This window comes from Panthera pardus, unplaced genomic scaffold (assembly GCF_024362965.1).
Source record: "Panthera pardus isolate Hobbes unplaced genomic scaffold, ASM2436296v1 HiC_scaffold_16, whole genome shotgun sequence".
NCBI classification, from domain to species: Eukaryota; Metazoa; Chordata; class Mammalia; order Carnivora; family Felidae; genus Panthera; species Panthera pardus.
In genome coordinates, this window is record NW_026526721.1 from 9084187 (window position 1) to 9105393 (window position 21207).

Here is a 21207-nt window from a genome sequence, read left to right on the forward strand (position 1 = left end):
GGGCCCAAAACCCACTGTTCCCGCTGTCTAGTCCTACAAACTACTTTATTCAAACTGGGGTTTCCTACTCTTTCTTCCTCCTCCAGCACCACCTTATCAGAAACATCAACCTTTATGTTCTTCATTTCGTTACTGTGGACTGCCTACATATGCCAGACCCCGAAGGATCTGAAGAAGATACGGGGTCTCTCTCTTCCACAAAAGGGGCGCCTGCCTCGCAGCCAGCGACGGGCTATGACATTAGTAGGTGCTCTAATAGGGCTGCCCTGTGACAAAGTGCCTCACTGTGTCTGAGGAGCTGCAGAAAGAAGCAAGACTGAGGAATTCGGATCTCAAAGACTGGCTCCCATACGTTTGTTACATAAACAATTTGAGTGGGACGTGTCGGGTGAAGGAAAAGAGTATCACGCAGCTCGAACAACATAGAAAAGATATGCAAGAGATTAAAATGCTGAGTGGTTCGGGGAGACAGAAGAGACAGACGGGAGGCCTCCAGGTCCCAGGGATTAAATTCCCACCTCCCCTCTGCTTCTGGTTGACTTTGTGGGGGAAACCCAGGATGAGACAGACACTGTTCATCACGTAAGGGGAACCCTGGCTTAGACCCTCTTCCGCGCCCTCCCTTTAAACTCACAGTAATTTTGGTTTTGTGTTAGAATTTTTATTGGGGTAACATACACAGCACATAAAATTTGCCATTTTCACCCTTTTTCAGCGTACAATACAGTGACATTGATTACGCACACATTGTGGTGTCGCCATCACACATCTCCAGAACTTTCTCATCTTTCCAAACTGAAACACTGTACCCATTAGACACGAACTCCCCATCCCCCTCTCCCAGCCCCCGGTATCCACCCTTCTACTTTGTGTCTATGAATTCGGCTACTTCAGGTCCCTCACGCAAGTGGAGTTATCCATTTGTCCTTCTGCGACTGGTTTACGTATCCTAATGTCCTCAAGGTTCATCCATGCTGTAGCATGTGTGAGAATTCCCTTCCTTTTTGAGACTGAATAATATTCTGTTGTGTGGATAGACCACATTTTGTTTAGCCATTCATCTGTCGATGGACATTTGGGCCATTTCCACCTGTTGGCTATTGTGGATAGTGCTGCCATAAACCTGGGTGTACAAATATCTGAGACCCCAGGGGCACCTGGGGGGCTCAGTCGGATGAGCGTCCGACTTCAGCTCGGGTCATGACTCACGGTTCGTGGGTTCACACATGAACCACTCGTGCTTGCTTGCTCTCTCTGTCAAAAATAAACAGTAAAATAAATAAATTAAAAAAATATCTGAGATTCTGTTTTCAGTTCTTTTTTTAAAAAAATTTTTTTAAATATTTATTCATTTTTGAGAGTGAGAGAAACAGAGCCTGAGCAGGGGAGGGGCAGAGGGAGAGGGAGACACAGAATCTGAAGCAGGCTCTGAGCTGTCAGGACAGGGCCCGACGCCAGGCTTGAACTTACGGACTCGAGATCATGACCTGAGCTGAAGTCAGACGCTTAACCAACTGAGGCACCCAGGTGCCCCTGGTTTTATTTCTTTTTAGTGAAATTGCTAGATCATATGGTAATTCTATTTTTAACTCTTTGAGGAACTACCTTACTCCTCTCCTAGACCCACAGTACTTAAAAAAATTTTTTAGTGTTTATTTACTTTTCAGAGAGAGAGAGGCAGCATGTGAGCGGGCAAGGGGCAGAGAGAGGGAGACACAGAGTCCGAAGCAGGCTCCAGGCTCTGAGCCGTCAGCACAGAGCCCGACGTGGGGCTCGGACTCACAGACCGTGAGATCATGACCTGAGCCGAAGTCGGACGCTTAACCGACTGAGCCACCCAGGCGCCCCTAGACCCATAGTATTTTAAAATGTATTTCCTTTCCCATTGGTTTAAAGGTGGACTTACTTGATTTCGATGGAGAACCGCTTGGAAGGAGCTACCTATATAGGATGAGAAGTAACCAAACAAGTTCAGCCTTGCTGGCTTCCTCCTGGTTTCCACGTCATACTTACGAAGAAATTGCTCTGAAAACTAGCGCGTCTCCAAGAATGACCCAGGAAGCACCGGTGACAAAAATAACTTGTTACACATGCAGATTCCTGAATGTCACCCTTTCTACTGACTCAGACTCTCTGGGGAGGAGGCTAGGCATCCTGCAAGTTTGCAAGCTCTCCGGGTGGTCCTCGTGCACATGCAGGTGGGAGGACCCGCGCTAAGCATAGTTCCTCTGCTGGATTCTAACCGTAACTGACAGATTTCTACCCTCAGGATACCCCTATCCAGCCTGCAAAATGCTTGCAGGGGTCCTCTTCACTCTGAACTTCAGAGACAGCACCGAGTCCGCTTGGAGAGGATGCAATGGCGTGGAATGATTACTGCGCGACGTAACAAAACACATACACATGATCACACACACAGGGTACTAACTCGACCCTCACGAGCCCAGTTGCTCCTTCAGGTAGAACGGGGAGACTCCTCAGCGTGCCCTTGGCTCATCCGCGTTCGGCTCCTAATCGTATTCTCTTTGAAGGTGTTGACTTTGCACGTTCATTGGTTTATGTGTCTCACCGAACTGCAAGTAATACCCGCTAGCAGGCATTGTCTTAACACCAAAGCATTTTATTCCAATGACGCAGAACCTGTCTGGGTAGTTCAAAACTTTTAAGTTCCACCTTCCTTAACTACTTTGGCAAACCTAGCCATTTCTCCTAATGTAACTGCGCATAATGTACAAATACTGGAAAACAAGGCATGTTCTCCTCTAAAAACAGATCTCGCCACACTTTCAAAGCTAGGCGCTACTTTCTCTGTGCTGCGGCCCTAGCACGAGCTGGTTTTGCAGGAAGTCATACATGGGCGGGGTAGTTTCAGAAACTTGTCTTCCACACATTACAGAACAACAGTAGCCACCATGGGGATTTCCTGTCTAATTTTCTCAGCACTGGGGTGGAGAAAAGGGCTCTAAGAGGGAGACAGATCTAGGTTCCGTTCCCTAGCTCTGCTGGCCTTGTAGAATGGGGTAAGCCTCTACTTCCCAAGGGGGTGGGAAGAGAGAATGTGATGCCCGGGAGGCGCCTGGCACCGTGCCTGGCCCCTGGAAAGCACTCTGGTTACAGGGATCGTTTCATCCGCACGCATGGGCCACCCTCCCACCGACACTGCCCGCGGCTGTGTGTGTTCAAACCCGCTCTGTTAGAGCACCAGTCTGTTCTCCTTGGCTACGGCCGCTCCTGGCAAGTCCCACCTCTCCCAGCACACTCCCTGCCCTCAGTGCAGTGGCTGAGGGCTGGACGCGGAGCATTTCCACCGGGAGGAATGGAGGCAGAGCAGTTGGCTCCACAGTGTGGTGAAGGGCCTCGGTTCCAAAGTAAGAAGAAAATACGGAACCGCTAACCTTGCTTCTGCTCATCTTACCGATATTGGGGTGGGCACAGGCTTCCTTTTCACTGAGGGGTGCAAATCTGTTCACAGATCACAGAAATGGTTAGTTGCCGGAACCCTAAGATGCAGTTGCATTCGATATTCCCATTTTATAGATGAGAAAACCGAGGCACAAGTTTTGCTCACGCTAGTATGTGGGGAAGCTGAACACCACACCCAGGCGAGCCGACCTCACAGCTTATAACCCCAACTACTACGGTATTCACGAACTAAAGATTTAATTTTTTTTTTAAGTTTTACTTATTTTTGAGACAGAGAGAGACAGAGTATGAATGGGGGAGGGTCAGAGAGAGAGGGAGACACAGAATCGGAAGCAGGCTCCAGGCTCTGAGCCATCAGCCCAGAGCCCGACGCGGGGCTCGAACTCGCGGACCGCGAGATCGTGACCCGAGCTGAAGTCGGACGCTTAACCGACTGTGCCACCCAGGTGCCCCACGAACTAAAGATTTAAACGTGCATCACGTTGATAAGACTTCCTTAGTGTTCCATGATGTACTATGGAATTCCTTTTAAGATTTCCATTTAATAAATAAGGATTCACTCACACACACATGTTCAGAGACCATTAAGCTGTTTTAGATACTAGAGAGAAAAACAATCAACAAAATTTGTAAATCTAAGCACAGATGGCATAATAGCTCCCGATGATGTAAGTTACTAGTTTTGTAAATTCTGAGGTATGAACATGTGCATGCCCTTGAGGTTAACTATTGATCGGCCTACGGTTATCGCCTCACAGTCTGAATTACAGCAAACTCACAGAACTTACATAGAAATTATAGCTCTACGCTTCGGTATTTAAAGCTTTAGTCACCAAGCTTGCAGACGTTCTTAGAGATACCCCTTACACGCACAAACCCATCATTTTCATGTAATTCTTAACACATATTTGTATGACTACTCCTATTTCTAGTGGTGAGCTTGAATTCTTATTTTGAGCCCTTATGTAGGTAATCGGGTGGTTCTGTCCTCCCCAAATCCCGTACTGGGGCTCTTGACACAAATTGCTTCTACACTGCACACACGCTAGGAACTAGTAGGATGTTACGGGAAACTTAACCGACGATGTTGGTTAATTCCAAACCGATCCCTGGCGTGCAGAAAGGATGGGCAGGAGAGCACGCATTAGGCCAGTGTGCATCATCTGGCCTGGAAGCCGACTTCATGCGATGCTCTGGAGGCTGAAAAGGGGACATGAGGTAGGCAAGTCTGGAAGGCAAACCATGCTCCCTGGCAGAGAGTTCAGGCTCCCGCGGCCGAGCCAGGATTCTAAATAGGGTAGCTGGCTTAAGACAGAGAGGCTCGGCAGGAGTGGGGTGACCCCCTGCCAGGAGAGAGGAGTCTGTGCTTAGGAAGGGATTATTTTAATGAACAGTGAGGTCTACAAAGTGGTAAAGAGATCCCAGAAAGGACAAAGGAAAAGGGAAGAGTCGAGAGTCCGTTTCTCTGACAGAAGCTTCAGGCATTAAAGGCTCCATGACTACATCGACGGATTTATGTTAAATGGAAAGTGCTGGCAAGGCACATCATGGTACATAACTAAGGTTACAGCTGTCAGAGTTCTGAAAACTATGTATTTCTTTCAAAGCTGGATGCACTGTGATTTTAATGCGTGATTTATTTTAAAGTTTATTTATTTATAAACTTTACAACCAACACGGGGCTCAAACTCACAACCCCAAGATCAAGAGTCGCACATTCTTCTGATTGAGACAGCCAGGCATCCCCCCCTTTTAAAAAAATGTTTATTTTTTGAGAGTGAGAGAGAAACAGCGAGTGAGCGAGCGTGTGCATGCGAGCAGGGATAGGGGCAGAGAGAGAAAGAGAGAGGGACAGAATCTGAAGCAGGCTCCAGGTTCTGAGCTGTCAGCACACAGCCCGATGCCAGGCTCGAACTCACGGACCTCACCATCACGATCTGAGCTGAAGTCGGTGGCTCAGCTGACTGAGCCACCCAAGCGCCCCAGCCGGGTGTCCCTTAATATGTGATTTTAACGAGCAAGAGTTAAATACGTTGAGATATCTTCAAGCCCTCACCACTGCTGAACAGTCAATGGTAATGGGCAATTATTATTTTCAGAAAACAATGTATTTTGGCTTTAAAATGTGGTACCAAAATAAACATTTTAAAGGACATATGTGTGAGGGATTAAGAGTAATACGCCACAAGTGTAAACTTTTAGAGAAATATACCGAGACAGCCCAAATAGCTGCATCAACAAAGAAAACAACTCTTCATTGCCTTCATGCTTCATATTATGAATTCTGTGCTTGCATTAGATGATACATTAACTTTATTTTCTTTACATAAATTGCAGACGAAACATACAATCAGATCCAAATATATTACAAGGCATTTAGGGAGGTGTGTTTTGTTGCCCAACAGAAAATTATCTGAAATCTACCTTCAAAATCGAAATTGACTTGTTTAAAAAGCACTATCCTTGGCTCCTTTCTCGTTTAGAACGCACGTATCCTGGTTGTCACTGACGTATCGGTAAATGGATTAAACAAATCCTGTCTGATGGGGCTAACATTCCAGATGTTCCAAAAAATCATACTCAACACATTCTTCTAGCTGTTGCAAGACCCTCGGGCTATCTGTGACCGGGAACTCTAAGACTGGAGGTCCTTGGGTGTCGGCAGACAGCTTACTCTGGGTTTTAAAAGCACGATTTAGAGTCTGGAAGAATGGCATCAATTGCCTAATGCTGGAAACAGAATGTTGGCGCAGCAGAGGGAACTCATTCTTTGCGCTGATCTCATCAGAGCTGCCAATGTCCTGCAAAAACAAAAACACCGCATAAGGATGATAAGGCTTTGTTAAGGGTCAGAGGTGCGGGCCAAGGACATGTGGGCGGCAAATCTAAGCGATGGGTTCTCTGGGGACCACTCATCGTCAGCACTGGTGGCAGTTTCCCAAAAAATTCAAACGCAAGGTCTTCAACCGACGTTTCCCGCCGGGATTTCACCCCAGCCCCTCCCCTCTCCCCGAGACCCCTATTCTTCCTGCAGGGCCTTCCTCGCCTAATAAACCGACTCGGTGCGAAACCTCTTCCCCGTGATTGTGGTTCTCCGGGAGGCGCACCTCAGCATGTGGGCAGAGGAAGTGACGTGCCAATGAGGAAATAAAGATGGGATTTTGACCACCTCCGAGTTTTAACACTCAGACCAAAGCACTTCTGAAAACTATTCGGTCATTAAAATCAAGTGGCACGTGACGGGCTTCTCTCGCGGCCCTCGCTGCCTAGCCTTTCTCCCCTCCGCCACAAACACTGACTGTGAAAAGGAAGACGTTTACCCCGTATTTTAACTTTAGAAGTTCTAGAATCCTAACAGTGTGGGGTTTGCATTCTTGGTGACTCTCCTCTAGGTCTGACAGGAAGGCAGGGACCTCCGTGTCCACTTCTGGGACAAATGCCCACCTATAACTGGATGAAAACAATCCGAGGTCAGGCGTGCTGGCTCAGAGCTCACTTCGAAAAAGATTTTTCAACAGGTTTATGGAGAAATAATTCACATACCATATAGTACGCCCATCTGAAGTACATAATTGAATCAGCTTTTAGTTTATTCACAGAATTGTTTATCCACCACCATAATCAATTTTAGGATATTTTTTTCATCACCCCAAAAAGAATACCCGCTCCCTCTAGCTATCGCCCCTCAACCCCTTACATCCCCTCAATCTATTTTCTGCCTCTACATATTTTCTTATTTGAAAATATATTTGGCATTTCATAGAAACAGAATCATGCAATATGTGGTGCTTTGTGACTGGCTCCTTTCGCTTAACATAACACGGTCAAGGTTCATCCATGTTGGAGGACACGTCAGTATTTCTTTTCTTTTCTTTTCTTTTTTTTTTTTTTTTGCTGAATGTTTCATCGTATGGATGTACCAATGTTATTTACCCTCTCGTACATTCGTGGACTTTAGATTTCCTCCACCTTTCATGAGTAACGCAGCTATGCATAATCACATACATCAGAACCCACTTTTAAAAAAACTTTCCTTTTTGGAGCAGTTTTAGGTTTGCAACACAGTTGAGCAGGAAGTACGCACAGAGGCTTCCCGTGTGCCCCCAGCCTCCTCTCCACGCAATGCCTTCCCCGCTATCAATACCCCACCGGAGCGGTACGTTTGTCATAATCAGTGAAATGACATGAATTTGTGTTATCATCCAAGGCCAGAGTTCACTTCAGGGTGCACTCTTGGTGGTGTGCATTCTATGGCTTTGAATAAATGTATAATGACGTGTATCCGTCATCAAGGTACCAAATAAAGTAGTTTCAGTGTTCTAAAAATCCTCTGTGCTCTGACTCCCTGTCTTGCAATCCCTGACAATCTTTTTTGACTGTCTCCATAGTTTTGCCTTTTCCAGAGTATCACAGAGTTGGAATCATACTATTTCAAGCCATTTCAGGTCGGCTTCTTTCACTTTGTAATATGCTGTTAAAAAGAACCCACATTTTAACCACAAACATTTCTACGTGATAACTCTTTCTTTAGAGGGGGCAGGACAGAGAGAAGTGGCATCTGGGGCCAGGCATGAAATTAAATGTATGAGCAGCTGTGTTAAGCCTACAGGAAATGTAAGCCAATAGGGGCAAAGTGAAGTGGAGACTGCGTGTTCCACTTATTAAAAACAAACAGACGAAGAAATCTACGCAAATGCAGTGAGGACCACCAGTCCGGGACTCTCGTTTTACGAGCATTCGGTAGCAAAACTACCTAAACGCGTATACACCGCAGAAACCCAGCCATCAACACTACTGTGAGGCAAATCCAGAAAACCACAGGTGTTGTAAGCACTCTGACATCTGGTATTCTGAGGAGGCTCGTGGGCCACCAGAAACCCCTACGGCGGCTTCTCCCACCCTGTACAGAACAAGGGAAAGTGCTCACGAGGAAAGCCACCAATTCAAGGAGGGCACACGGGCTTATCTGACTTACATTTGAAACAACGGCATCTTGTCAGGCGGAAAAGAAAGCGCTGTGTCCAAGAATTTGCAAGCTGACAAATATAAGATGAGCTCACTCTGGGCTATCTCCCCCAGGGAGGGCCCGTTGCCATCAGCAACTGAAACTTTTGTTCTGTTGATTTTGTTGCTGTTTCTAAAAATTTGCAAAGAAACTCTTGTTACAAATTCATTCACGTATGCTGTAGCCCATTTACCTACGCAATGTCCCTAAGAAGGGTTTTTCCGTTTTTCCGTTTAAGAACAGTTGAGGGTTGGCTCAGCTGGTTAAGCGTCTGACTCTGGCTCAACTCAGGTCATGATCTCACAGTTCGTGAGTTCAAGCTTCATATCGGGCTCTGTGCTGACAGCTCAGAGCCTGGAGCCTGCTTTGGATTCTGTGTCTCCCTCTCTCTTTGTCCCTCTCCTGCTTATGTTCTGTCTCTGTTAATAAAACATTAAAAAGAAAAAAAAAAGAATGGTCAAATGGCTGGTCTCTTCACAAGTATTTCAAGAAAATAATATTGAGTATTTGGGGGTGCCTGGGTGGCTCAGTTGAGTGCTGACTCCGGCTCAGGTCACGATCTCATGGTTTGTGGGTTCAAGCCCCACGATGGGCTCTGTGCTGACAGCTCGCAGCCTGGAGCCTGCTTCAGATTCTGTGTCTCCCTCTCTCTCTGCCCCTCCCCTGCTCATTCTCTCTCTCGCTCTCGCAACATAAACATGAAAAAATTTTTTTAAATGATAATATTGAGTGTTACATAATCCTACATCACAAAGTGATGTCCGCTCACATGTGTGCATAGAACTCATACAGCTTACCTCAATAATTCGTCATCCTCTTTCAGATCTTCTTCAAGCTGTATGAATGTCTGAATCTTAAAAAGAAAACATAATTCAATTTACTATTGGAGAGGGGTTAAACCTAGCTTAACGTTTAAGATTTATATGTCCATAAAAAAGAGCAAATAAAGCAAGAGACTCGGCAAAAAGAACCTGAAGAATAGGAAAAACTACTTGCTAACCAAGTATCTGATAAAGGGTTAATATCCAAGATGTATTTACAAAAACTCATACAACTCAATAACAAAAAAGCCAGTAACTTAAAAATGGGCCAAGGACCTGAATAGGTATTTTCCCAAAGGGGATACCATGGCCGACAGGTGCAGATGCAAAGATGCTCAACGTCACTAACCATCAGGGAAATGCAAAGTAAAACCCCAGTGAGGAACCACCTTACACCTGTTAGAAGGGCAAGCGGCAGAAAGACAAGAGACAACAAGTGCTGGTGAGGCTGCGGGGCAAATGGAACCCTCGGCCACCGCCGGTGGGCATGTACATTGGGACAGCCACTCCGGAACGCAGTAGGGAGGTTCTCCAAATAATTAAAACTAGAACTACTATACGATCCAGCAATTCCACTTCTGGGAATATACCAGAAGGAACGCAAATGCTAGGTTCAGGAGATACACGTCCACCCACGTCCACTGCAGCACTATTGACAACAGCCAAGACAAGGAAACGTCCTAAATGTCTACTGATGGACGAATGGATAGAGAAAATGTTGTATATGTGCATACAGTAAAATACGATTCGGCTATAAAAAAGGAAGGAAATCCGGCCGTTTGGAGCAACGTGGAAGACCTTGGCAGTATTATGATAAGTGAAGTCAGTCAGACAAATATTGTATAATCTAGTTTATATGTGGAATCGTAAAAAATCAAAACGAAACCAAATTCACAGAAAAAGAAATCAGATTTGCGGTTACCACAGACAGGAGATGTGGGGGAGGGGAAATTGGATGAAGGCGGTCAAAAAGTACGAACTTCCATTACAAGATAAAGAAGTATTAGGGATGTCACATACAACATGACGACAGTTAACACTGCTGGAGGGCATATATGAAGTAGTTAAGGCAAATCTTAAGAGTCCTTATCACAAGTTCTTATCACATTTTTTCTTTCTCGATTTTCTTTTTCTGTCTATAGGAGATGATGGATGTTAGCTGAACTCACGGTGGTCCTCATCTCCCAATGTTAGTCAGATCACTTTGTACACCTAAGGTTATATTATACTGTATGCCAATTATGTCTCAGTAGAACTAGAATAAAAGTTTAAAAAGCAGATAGTATCAAACAATACAAATGAGTGTGAACAAGCTGACAGTTAAAAAAAGGTCAAATATAATTACAGAAGATAACATATTCTCTATTTGGCCAAGAGCCATGTGCTATCAACTTGAAAATTTTCAGATGAAATTAGATATAGATGAAATAGTATATTAGTCCTGAAAAGGGAATTTTGAAAACATTCCTAAATATCTATTCAGAATCTTATGACATATCCTCATGAGTAATTTATAACTAAATGTGGGTAAGGAAAAAGAATTAAATGCGTGGAGTATTTCGGAAATGCTGCTCTTAAAAGCCTATCCACAAACTTCTAGTGCTTTCCGAGATTAATGTTGTTAATAGCCCTCTAAACAGCATTCAGCTTTCCACTTTAAATATTTCTATATGAGGCACGGCTTCAAAGAAACCCACAACATAAGTACAGGGGGCCTATTATGGAAATCTAGTATCAGTGAACGTGAACATCTGGCTAGTAAGTTCTTCAGCTGAAATTTGAAGGATTTAGGACAGATAATTTTTCATTAGGAAGCTTCGGTTACATGGATTCATGGAATGGTAGGTCATGGTATGTGATGGATGTGATGGTAATGTTTTCAGGGATGGGTGTAAACTCTAGAATTTAGAATTTAAAGGATTAATCTTCAGATTAGGTAATTCATGTCACCATAAAGTATAGCCTGCCAGTAGCTCTGAAACATGATAACCTGACCTCTTCCCTCTAATTTGATTTTGACTTCACATGAGATAGCATCTCCAACTCATATATTTGGTTATCCACTTATCTAAACAGGATCTGAATCTTTTCTCCCTAGAGGCTCTCGGTCTAACGGAGCTTACCTAGAAACTTTTCTGACTGCAGGTGAAGGCAGAGAATAACTCAGAGGTTTTATGTTTTTTATTTTTATTTATTTTTTTATTTTAGAGAGAGAGGGAGAGTGTGCGAGCTGGGGAGAGAAGCAGAGGGAGAGAGAATCTCAAGCAGGCTCCACGCTCAGTGTGGAGCTAGACACGGGGCTCAATCCCACAACCCCGGGATCATGACCTGAGCCAAAATCAAGAGTTGGAGACTCAACTGAGCGTCCCAGGCGCCCCACGTGTTCCTTGAATTTTACCTTCTTGTCCAACAGTGGCCAGTTTGTAATGTGTAGTTATTCACTGTGCCTTAAAGTTTTATACTTTGTTTATTCAAACTATAAAATTTCCCAGAGCTACATTAAATGGTTCTATCTTTAAAAATTCTGTATTTAACCAAGAGCTGACTACATGCTACCAACCTGATTGAAAATTTTGTAGATAAAATAAAAAGGAAATTTTGCAGATAAAATTAAGATATATTTGGAATAGTTGCAGCGCCTGGGTGGCTCAGTCAGTTGAACGTCTGACTTTGGCTCAGGTCATGATCTCGCGGTTCACAGGTTCGAGCCCCTTGTCAGGCTCAGTGCTGACAGCTCAGAGCCTGGAGCCTACTTTGAATCTAGTCTCCCTCTCTCTCTGCCCTTCCCCTGCGCTCGCTCGCTCTCTCTTTCTCAAAACCAAATAAACATTTAAAAAAATTAAGATATATATGAAATATTATTCCTGAAAAAGCATTTTAAAAAGCATCAACTCCGCTTTCAAGAGTTAAGATATTTGTACTTACTAATTCAGAGACCATTATTGGCCACAATGAAGTCAAATGTTGGGGAGATATTCTTAGCAGCAAAACTCTGAAAAAAAGAAACATCTGAGCAGCAACTGTGGATGTCTGTCCAACTCTGAGATTGTCTGTCAGGCGTTCTAAGGAAAGAAGATTTTAAAGACGTCACACAAATATGCAGTTTGGGGTTTCTCATTAGACAAAGAAAAAGCACAAAGCTGTAATTGCTTTGGCATTTAACGACAACGCAGCCTCAGTGATGCGTGTTGGGAGTCTGTTTCTGCCCCTCTCGCTGACCTCCAGCCCTCTTCTCTGTGAAGTGAAGCAGGCCGTGGCCTTCGTTGAAGGAAGTGAACCAAGCAGCCCTTTACTGCCCTGTCACAGCTGACCAGAGGGACACCAACTTCTGGCTGAAACCAGAAATCCGTCAGATGGCCAGTGGCCACGGCATTTTCTTCAGAGAATACGAAATACAAGACACAAGAACCACAGACGGTCCTCGGGGAGTGACGGAGCTACACGATCACAGAGGTTAGCCGGCAGCTGACGCCACATTCTGGGAGTGAAGGGTGAGAAGTGCAGGGGGTGAACAAAAGAGCTGTTTTCGGTGAACTTTTTCGTGGCCATGATAAAAACGTTAATTCCTGCAGGAACAAAAGGTGTGAGTTCCTCCAGCCCCTCACAGTCTTCCCCACTTCTCCACTGAAATAACTGTAGAATATGATTCCCCTGCACCCCCCCCCCATTTAAGGTTTCTTAGAAACGTAACAAATTGTTACAGCAAACAGCCAGATAATGGTTCATGCCAGTTAAGATTTATTTGTAGTATCTCAGTAATAAACTCTTGATGTGAGCTACCTTAAGTGGGTTTTTATTTCTTGCTTTTAAAAGTACTCTTGGGAGGGGCCCCTGGGTGGTTCAGCTGGTAGAGCTTGAGACTCTTGGTTTTGGCTCAGGTCATGATCTCGAGGTTGTAAGATCGGGCTCTGTGCTGAGCCTGGAGCCTGCGTAGGATTCCCTCTCTCTGTCTCTGCCCTCCCCTGCTCATGCCGTCTCTGTCTCTCTTAAAATAAATAAAATTGAGAGAGACAGGGGAGGGGCAGAGAGAGAGGGAGACCCAGAATCCAAAGCAGGCTCCAGGTTCCCAGCTGTCAGCACAGAGCCTGATGTGGGGCTCGAACCCACGAGCAGTGAGATCGTGACTGGAGCCGAAATCCGGTGCTTAACCAACTGAGCCACCCAGGCACCCCTCAAAATAAACAAATAAACTTAAAAAAAAACTTTTAACCAGGGGTGCCTGCCTGGCTCAGTCAATAGAGCATGTGACTCTTGATCTTGGGGTTGTGAGTTCGAGCCCCAAATTGGGTGTAGAGATTACTTAAATAAATAAAACCATAAAAAAAAACCCAAACTTTAGACCAAATGAAGGATCAAGCATAGCTCAGACACTTGACAGATAGACTAGCATTAAAAAAAAATTTTTTTTTTTTAAGTAACCTCTACACACAACATGGGGCTTGAACTCACAACCCTGATGTTAAGAGTAGCACGCTCTACCGACTGAGCCAGCCAGGTGCCCCAGGTTAGCATTTTTTGAAGAGGGCTTTGTTTCTGGTTCTGGATGAGACGGAGTAAATATATTACATCCTATTTTTCTAACTGCAGTTAAAAAAACAAAACAAAACAACTAAAACCTTGAGTAAAAATACATTGACTATCAGAAAACTGGAACATGAAGGAAAGGCAGCAGGATGGGCTAGGATCCTTTGGATTTAAGCAATGACCTGAAGGTGAATTTGCTAGGGTTTTTAAATCTTTTATTTAAATTTATTTTATTCTGGCCTGGACACCTGAGGAGAACATAAGCTGGAATGCCAAAGTTTCAACCTGAACGAGAAAAGATAAGAAAAGACACCAGTGCAGAGAGGATATGGAGGTTGGGATTATCAGGAAAGGATTTTAAAGATGTGGTCTAAAAATATCCCAATGATCAATTATGGCCATTCGAAACACATGAAAAATAGAAACTGTCACCAAAGAAATAAGAGATACAAAGAAGAGACAAATGGAAATTTGAGAACTAAAAAATAAATCCGTAAAATCGAAAAGCTCACTGATGGGCTCAATAGCAGAACGGAATGGACAAAAGAAAGAGGGAAGTTGAAGACAGAATTCATGGGAATTATTGGAACTGAACAAAAGAAAGAAAAAAGGTCTGGGGGTGGGGGGAAGCAAGCAGTCTCAGGGACCAGAGGGACAACAAAACATCGAGCATTTGTGTCACTGGAGTCTCCCCCCAAAAAAGGAAAAAGAGTACGGGTTGGAAAAATAATTGAAGAAATAATGACTGACAACTTTCCAAATTTGGTGAAAGATGTAGAAGTCTACAGACAAGAAGCCGAGTGAGCTCTGAGAGGGATAAAACCAAGGAAATCCAGTTCAGTCACATAATGAAACTTCTGAAAACTGAAGCTACAGAAAAAACCTTGACAGTGGTCAGAAGGAAAAGCTACATGACGGCGGCCCCCCAGCTTCTCCACGTTCTGCTTCCCGAGGCCTCACTCAGCCGCGGTCCAGAAGCACACGATCGTTCTGACACGCAGTCAGAAGGTCAACAGCAGCCTCACGTTACACGTCACGGTGCCTGCGTCTCTCACCTCGCTTCAGCTCACTATGGAGGCACTTTACCACCTCCCATCATCACAAGGGTGAGGACAGAACAGCAAGATATTCTGAGAGAGAGAGAGAGAGAGAGAGACCACATTCATGCAAATTTCACTAGGTATACTGTTACAACTGTTGCATTTTCTTGTTGTTGCTAATCTCTCGTTGTGCCTAATTTACGAATTAAGCTTTATCTTAGGTACCTACATAAGGACAAAAACCACAGTACAAGTAGTATTTGGAACTATCCATGGTTTCAGGAGTCCACCGGGGGTCTTAGAATGTATCCCCTGCGGAAAAGGGAGACCACTGTACCGAAAAAGGAACAATAATTTGAAGGAGAGCAGATTTCCCTCAGAAACCACGGAGTCACAAAGAAGCGGCACATTTTCCAAGCGCGGAAAGAAAAGAACTTCACCCCAGAACTCCATTTCCAGTGAAAACGTCCTTCTGGAATGAAGGTGGAAGGAAAAAACCCAACCCAGACCAAGAAGAAGGAAGACAGTCTCCGTGGAAAACGGAGAAAACTTGCAGCCAGCAGATCTGTGCTCCAAGAATGTCTAACAGATGTTCTTCAGACAGAAAAGGAACGGTAACAGCAGGAAGCGTGGAACAGCAAGACAAAGAAGCGACAGAAAGGGTAAATCCGTGAGTAAAAATGATGTTATCTTTTGAAATCACGCGGGACAGTGGAAGTGGCTTCGGAGGTGGACTACGCCATGTGAGACGCCACCACAGGGGAAGCTGGACGTACGGTACACAGGACACTCGCTGTTTGTGCGGCTGCCTCTGAGTCTTAACCCATTTCAAGACAGAAAGTATTACGGAAAAAGTGGTTTGCACACACAGGGCCCGTTTCCTGTTGGTGCTCCGAATGAAAGCTAAACTCATGAGATTCTTCTTTAGCCACGATGATCTGTTGCAGAATCACTAACATTCTTCAATTCTAACATTCCTTCCTCAGCTGAGTGATAAAACCTTAGAAATCTAAGGAGCTTCTGCGAGCAGAGAGCGGGAGGGCCCGAGACAGTCCCCGCCCCACCATTCCAGGTCGTGGGACCCTGTGCAGGCCGGCCACCTAATCTAGCCGCGCTCTGTCTCCCATCTGTGAAACCGGAGCAGTCCCCTACTCCACCCCCCTCCCAGGGCACCTACTCAAGACCACAGCCTATCGCCGGGAACCAAAGGGCTCAGGTTTCAGGCCTGGTTTTGCCGGTCATGGCAACACAACTTTAGGCAGGTGCTACTCCCTCTGAGCAGCAGTATCCTGATGTAAAAATAGAGCTAATACATACAGGACAAGGAGGGAGACTTAAAAGGTGGGACAGCCTCCAACGGACCTGGGAAGGGCCAAAGTCACCCAGCCTGAAGGGTACAGAGTGTTGCCACTAGATCCTTCTGATGCCCCTAGTCAGGGCCTTTGTCGGGGGTGGTCTCCTCTCACCTGAGACAAACAGCTTTTTGCCCTTAAAAAAAAAAAAAAAATCCTTCATTTGGGCTTATCTACAGCTTCTTTTGTGATCAATGTAAAATTTATGTCCCTCTGCGCCAAGCTGTACAGAGCCACTCAGTTCTACACCCTGTGCACACCGACCTCCTCCAGGGCTCCTTGATGGTGCCATCAGTCAGGGGAAAGGGACTCCAGGCTGTATCCCGGGGGAGAAATGTTAGAAATTCCTGACTAATTTTAGATTAGGCCTGAACTATTTACCATGGCACGCAAGTTAGAAGCTTCTGGATGTATCTCTTCTCCTGACTTGGGCATCATTGCTCCTTGGGGGCCAGTCAAGTGTCCCAAGACTATCAGAGAATGCTCTGAATTCTATCACCCCTGCCTCACAGAGGCTGCGTCTATCAACAGTCTTGGGGACAATGACAGTAAAGTGGAAAATGCTTTGTAAACTGTCAGTTAACAAAATATGAAATGGGGTAAAAATGCCCATGTTTAAAAACATGGATCATTATTTAAAATGCAGCATTTGAGCTATGCAAAATGGAGGGTATATGGGGAAATGCTTGCTTCTCTAAGGGCCCCCAAACCACCTCCAGATTAAAGTCAGCACACATGCACATTTCACGTGCTTTTATATAATATGTACAGTATTATATTGCCTCTCCTCAGAGGTATGATTGCTTAGAACTGCTGGATGCTTCAATCCTGCCATGGTCAAACCACACCACTGTTTGAAAAAGGCTGTCGTCTATACTTTTCCTGTCCTACACATGTAATACTGTCTTTCTAGCTCTCTGGGCCTCACCCTAAACTTTAAAGGCGTGTGTGATGGGAGACGGGAGAGAACGAGCAGGTGTTTGCTCTCAGACTGGAAAGGCATGGGGAGGACTGCAAGGTGCTCTGGCCAACACGTTCTCCCTTCCAGTTTCCCCCTCTTGCCGCCACTGAAAGTGGACTTTCAGACGCTGCTGAACAGCCGGGTGCGTAAAGCACCTGCTCGCACGCTGCACAGGCACGAGGCGCGGTGCTCCCTGCGGTCCTCTCTCCCTCCAGATCTTGTGGGGGTGCAACAGAGCTCGGCTTGGACTCTGCATTCAGCCAAAGTCTTTGGAGGTCTGCCGTTACCCTTACTGGCACTCCTGGGTGCCACCTGACCAAGTCAGCCTCCCGTCAGCAGTTCCAGAAAGGATCTGTCAGTATTTTGAACATTCGCTTTCACGTATTTCAAGTGTTCAGGGCGTTAGGACGTGAAAAATCCAATGTGCCTCACGTGTTGAAGTTATGTCAGTTTTGCTGTAAAGATATTTTATTATTGCAAATATATAGTTATAATTAGTAACTGTAAAAGCTATTAGTGTTCTGAATTAAGGCAATTAGGAGCTTTCAAATAGTCAAGTTGGGATGTGGGCCGACACTTACTACTAATGTCAAGATGGGATGCGGGCCGACACTTACCACTAATGTTAAGAGTAATCAGGATAACTTTGGGAAGAGGACTGCTTTGTGAGCTGACAGGTATTTACAAACATTTTTTTAAACGTTTATTTTATTTATTTTTGAGAGAGAGAGCGTGTGAGCAGGGGAGGGACAGAGAGAGAGGGAGAGAGAGAATTCCAAGCGGGCTCCTCACTGTCAGCACAGAGCCCGATACGGGGACCGATTTCAGGAACTGTGAGATCACGACCTGAGCCGAAATCAAGAGTCGGACGCTTAACCGGCTGAGCCACCCAGGCGCCCCTATAAAACATTTTTTTTTAAAGGATAGAGTACGAGATTTATGTCATAATTCCACCTGAAAACAACCCGAACGTCCTTCAAGTCACAGACTGGAATACTGTTCAGCAATAAAAAGGAGTATGCTGTTGATAAATGCAATGGAACAGATGACTCTCAAACAGATGACACAAGTCAAAAAAGCCAGACTCGAAGGCTGCACCCTAGCTAATTACATTTCGGGCACTGTGGAAAAGACGAACCCGTATGAACAGAAGGCAGAGTAGCACTTGCCAGGGGCTGGGGAAGGGGAGGGGATGATTCCAAGGAGCAAAGGGAACTCTCCGGGGTGATGAAAATGTTCTGTGCGTTGACTGTGGTGGTGGTTACGTGACTATACGTGTTAACCCAATTCATAGAGCTGTACACCCAAAAGGGTGACTTTTACTTTATGTAAATTATAGCCTAGTAAACCCGACCCTCAAAAGAGGATTCACACCATAATTCTGATATTTGTAAAATTATGTTACACTAGTCTTTGTAGTATTAATTAACAAATCTGTCAAGAATTGTATTAATTTTATTTGATTCCAATCAGGCTGTGAGTCTTAAGGAGAACATATTTCTTTTTGAGAATTCTTTCATATCGTGGAGAAGGGTGAACTTAGAATGCCCACTTCACCATCTCCACATTTTATGAGGAGAAAAACCCTTCAAAATCATGTATAATAGCTGCAATAATTCATGGAAATGCAAGCTGTTGCAGCCACTCTGGAAAACAGTATGGACGTTCCTCAAAAAACTAAAAATAGAACTACCCTATGCCCCAGCAATTGCACCACTAGGCATTTATCCAAGGGATACAGGTGTGCTGTTTCGAAGGGACACATGCACCCCCATGTTTATAGCAGCACTACCCACAATAGCCAAAGTATGGCAAGAGCCCAAATGTCCATCGATGGATGAATGGATAAAGAAGATGTGGTATATATATACAGTGGAGTATTACTCGGCAATCAAAAAGAATGAAATCTGGCCATTTGCAACTCCGTGGATGGAACTGGAGGGTATCATGCTAAGTGAAACTAGTCAGTCAGAGAAAGACAAATATCATATGACTTCACTCATATGAGGACTTTAAGAGACAAAACAGATGAACATAAGGGAAGGGAAACAAAAATAATATAAAAACAGGGAGGGAGACAAAGCAGAAGAGAGTCATAAATATGGAGAACAATCAGAGGGTTACTGGAGGGGTTGTGGGAGGGGGGATGGGCTAAATGGGGAAGGGGCACTAAGGAATCTCCTCCTGAAATCACTGTTGCACTAGATGCTGACTAATTTGGACATAAATTAAAAAAAATAAAACAAAAGAAATAGCTGCAATAATTCATTTTTGAAGCAAAGAACAGACTGAGTATGAAGTACTGTTAAGGAAAGGCCAGGCACTTCCCCCAAATCCTGCTCCTTCACTAGCCTCGGTCGGTGCTGTGACCTCACAATATCTTGACTACAGGAGGGATCCGGCAGGGACAGTGCCGAGAAAGTACTGTCAGGCTTTTAGAGACCACCTAGCGGAATCTGATAGCATTATAATAATTGAGTTTTAAAATAAAGCTTCAGATTCACCAATACATTTCTGGATTGTTCTTCTACGATTACCCCTGCCAAGTGCCTATCTCAACACTCAACCATCCTGCCAGAATGTGCCCTGGGCCGCTCTGGTAGCCGGCCCGAGTCAGCCAGTCGGGGGGTCTGCCATCCGGCAGAGGGGTGTGCTCAGGGCGAGGGAGGGTGGCCTTCTTACCTTGTATCAGAGGAAGGTACAGGTGGTATTGATCAAGTTCTCCACTGAAGACAGCAAAAGCCTGACGCTTGAGCAGCATCGCTTTCTGCTCGAAACTTGAGAACAGTTTTAAAGAACTGCTCTGCATGTCTATGATAAATACAGTCAGGAAGTTCCGTTTAGTGAGAAAACCGTAGTCAGAGGGAAGCGACAGGAAATTCACACTAGTGCAATTTCTATCCTTCCTGGTGAAAAAGTCGTGATCTTGACTAAGTAATTATGATCTTGTGGTTATTACTCACATATTTATTTGTAAACAGAAACATTTCTCTAATGATCATTAATGACAGGGAGTTGGAAGAGAGGATGAAGGACGGACAAGTACTCCTAATAAATTATGGTGAGTGAACCGATCCTTACTCTCTAAAAAGTATCCCTCCGCTGAAAAGCTGCCAAAAAGGTTGTCAGGGCCTTCTGGTCAACAGACTGGAACTGGGAAGGCTCATTCATTAGTCCTGACATGTTATGCACATTACATTATGGTCTGCAGCTTAGATGGCACCAGAAAAGATCCTAGTGGGGTTCTGAAATACGTGATAAAAGCTGATTATGATGTATTGGTTCTTTAAAAGTGACTTATGTGCACGTAACATACAACTTACTCATTAGATCTTTAAACATGGTTTTCTCGTGAGTCAGGAGATGGTCAATAATGGACTTCCAACTGGATATTGAAAAAAGCAAAATTAGATATGTCAAGAATGACAGTCTGATTAAAGGCATTAAGAACACGCCCCCTCTTAGATATATTAAAGACTTTTCCGAAAAGTTACTGAAATGAATAGTTTTTATACAAGGGAAAGGTGAGCAAAAGCTCTTCATTTACACACTAAACACAGGCAACGAATAACACGGGAAAGAATGAATAATTCCCAGCTTATGGTAAACAAAGAATGGTTTTTTTCAAGAGTTGCCCTTGACTATGTTCACACAGGACGATGTTCACACGCTTGTGCTGATGGACACAAGCGGGGAGTAGTGGCAATAAACACCACCAGTTTTCAAATGGGGTCCCCAGGAGGGGTAACAGGAGCTCGAGATGGAAGCCACAGGACTCTGGGGGGAGGCAGGGCAAACTGTCAAGCTTTATGGACCGCTGACCAGTGTCCGCTCTCTATCCCTGCCGTTAATGAGGACATGTTGGGCCACACCAGGGGGAGAGGCACTGAGTGTTTTTGTTGACCTTCCGGCAAAAGGCACTGGGAGTTCACGTTGTGTGTGTACCTCAATGGATCTCTGCCAGCAAGGCGTCTGGCCGGCTGCACGGTCTCTCTGAGAACCTGTGTAAGCTGAGACATGGGATAAGGACACCACGGCGTCACCAGTGGGCTCTGTCATCTTAGTGCCAGTGGAATATTGT

At 44.8% G+C, this 21207-nt stretch overlaps 1 protein-coding gene across 4 annotated transcripts in view; it reads right to left on the minus strand.

Annotated features, from left to right (window-relative positions):
- Nucleotides 1–5718: 5718 nt before the first annotated feature.
- Nucleotides 5719–21207, minus strand: part of DOP1B (DOP1 leucine zipper like protein B) — a 96851-nt gene continuing 81362 nt past the window's right edge. For 3 of the 4 annotated variants that reach the window (XM_053903090.1, XM_053903089.1, XM_053903088.1), the window contains exons 30-36: nucleotides 20450–20511; nucleotides 19809–19937; nucleotides 12175–12311; nucleotides 9226–9281; nucleotides 8399–8560; nucleotides 6744–6873; nucleotides 5719–6224 (exon numbers count right to left, since the gene is read on the minus strand). In XM_053903090.1, coding sequence (XP_053759065.1) covers nucleotides 5973–6224; nucleotides 6744–6873; nucleotides 8399–8560; nucleotides 9226–9281; nucleotides 12175–12311; nucleotides 19809–19937; nucleotides 20450–20511 — 928 coding nt within the window. In that variant the 3' untranslated portion in view covers nucleotides 5719–5972. Of the gene's footprint in view, nucleotides 6225–6743; nucleotides 6874–8398; nucleotides 8561–9225; nucleotides 9282–12174; nucleotides 12312–19808; nucleotides 19938–20449; nucleotides 20512–21207 lie in introns of those variants that run through there. The other variant, XR_008422416.1, reaches the window with a different exon arrangement.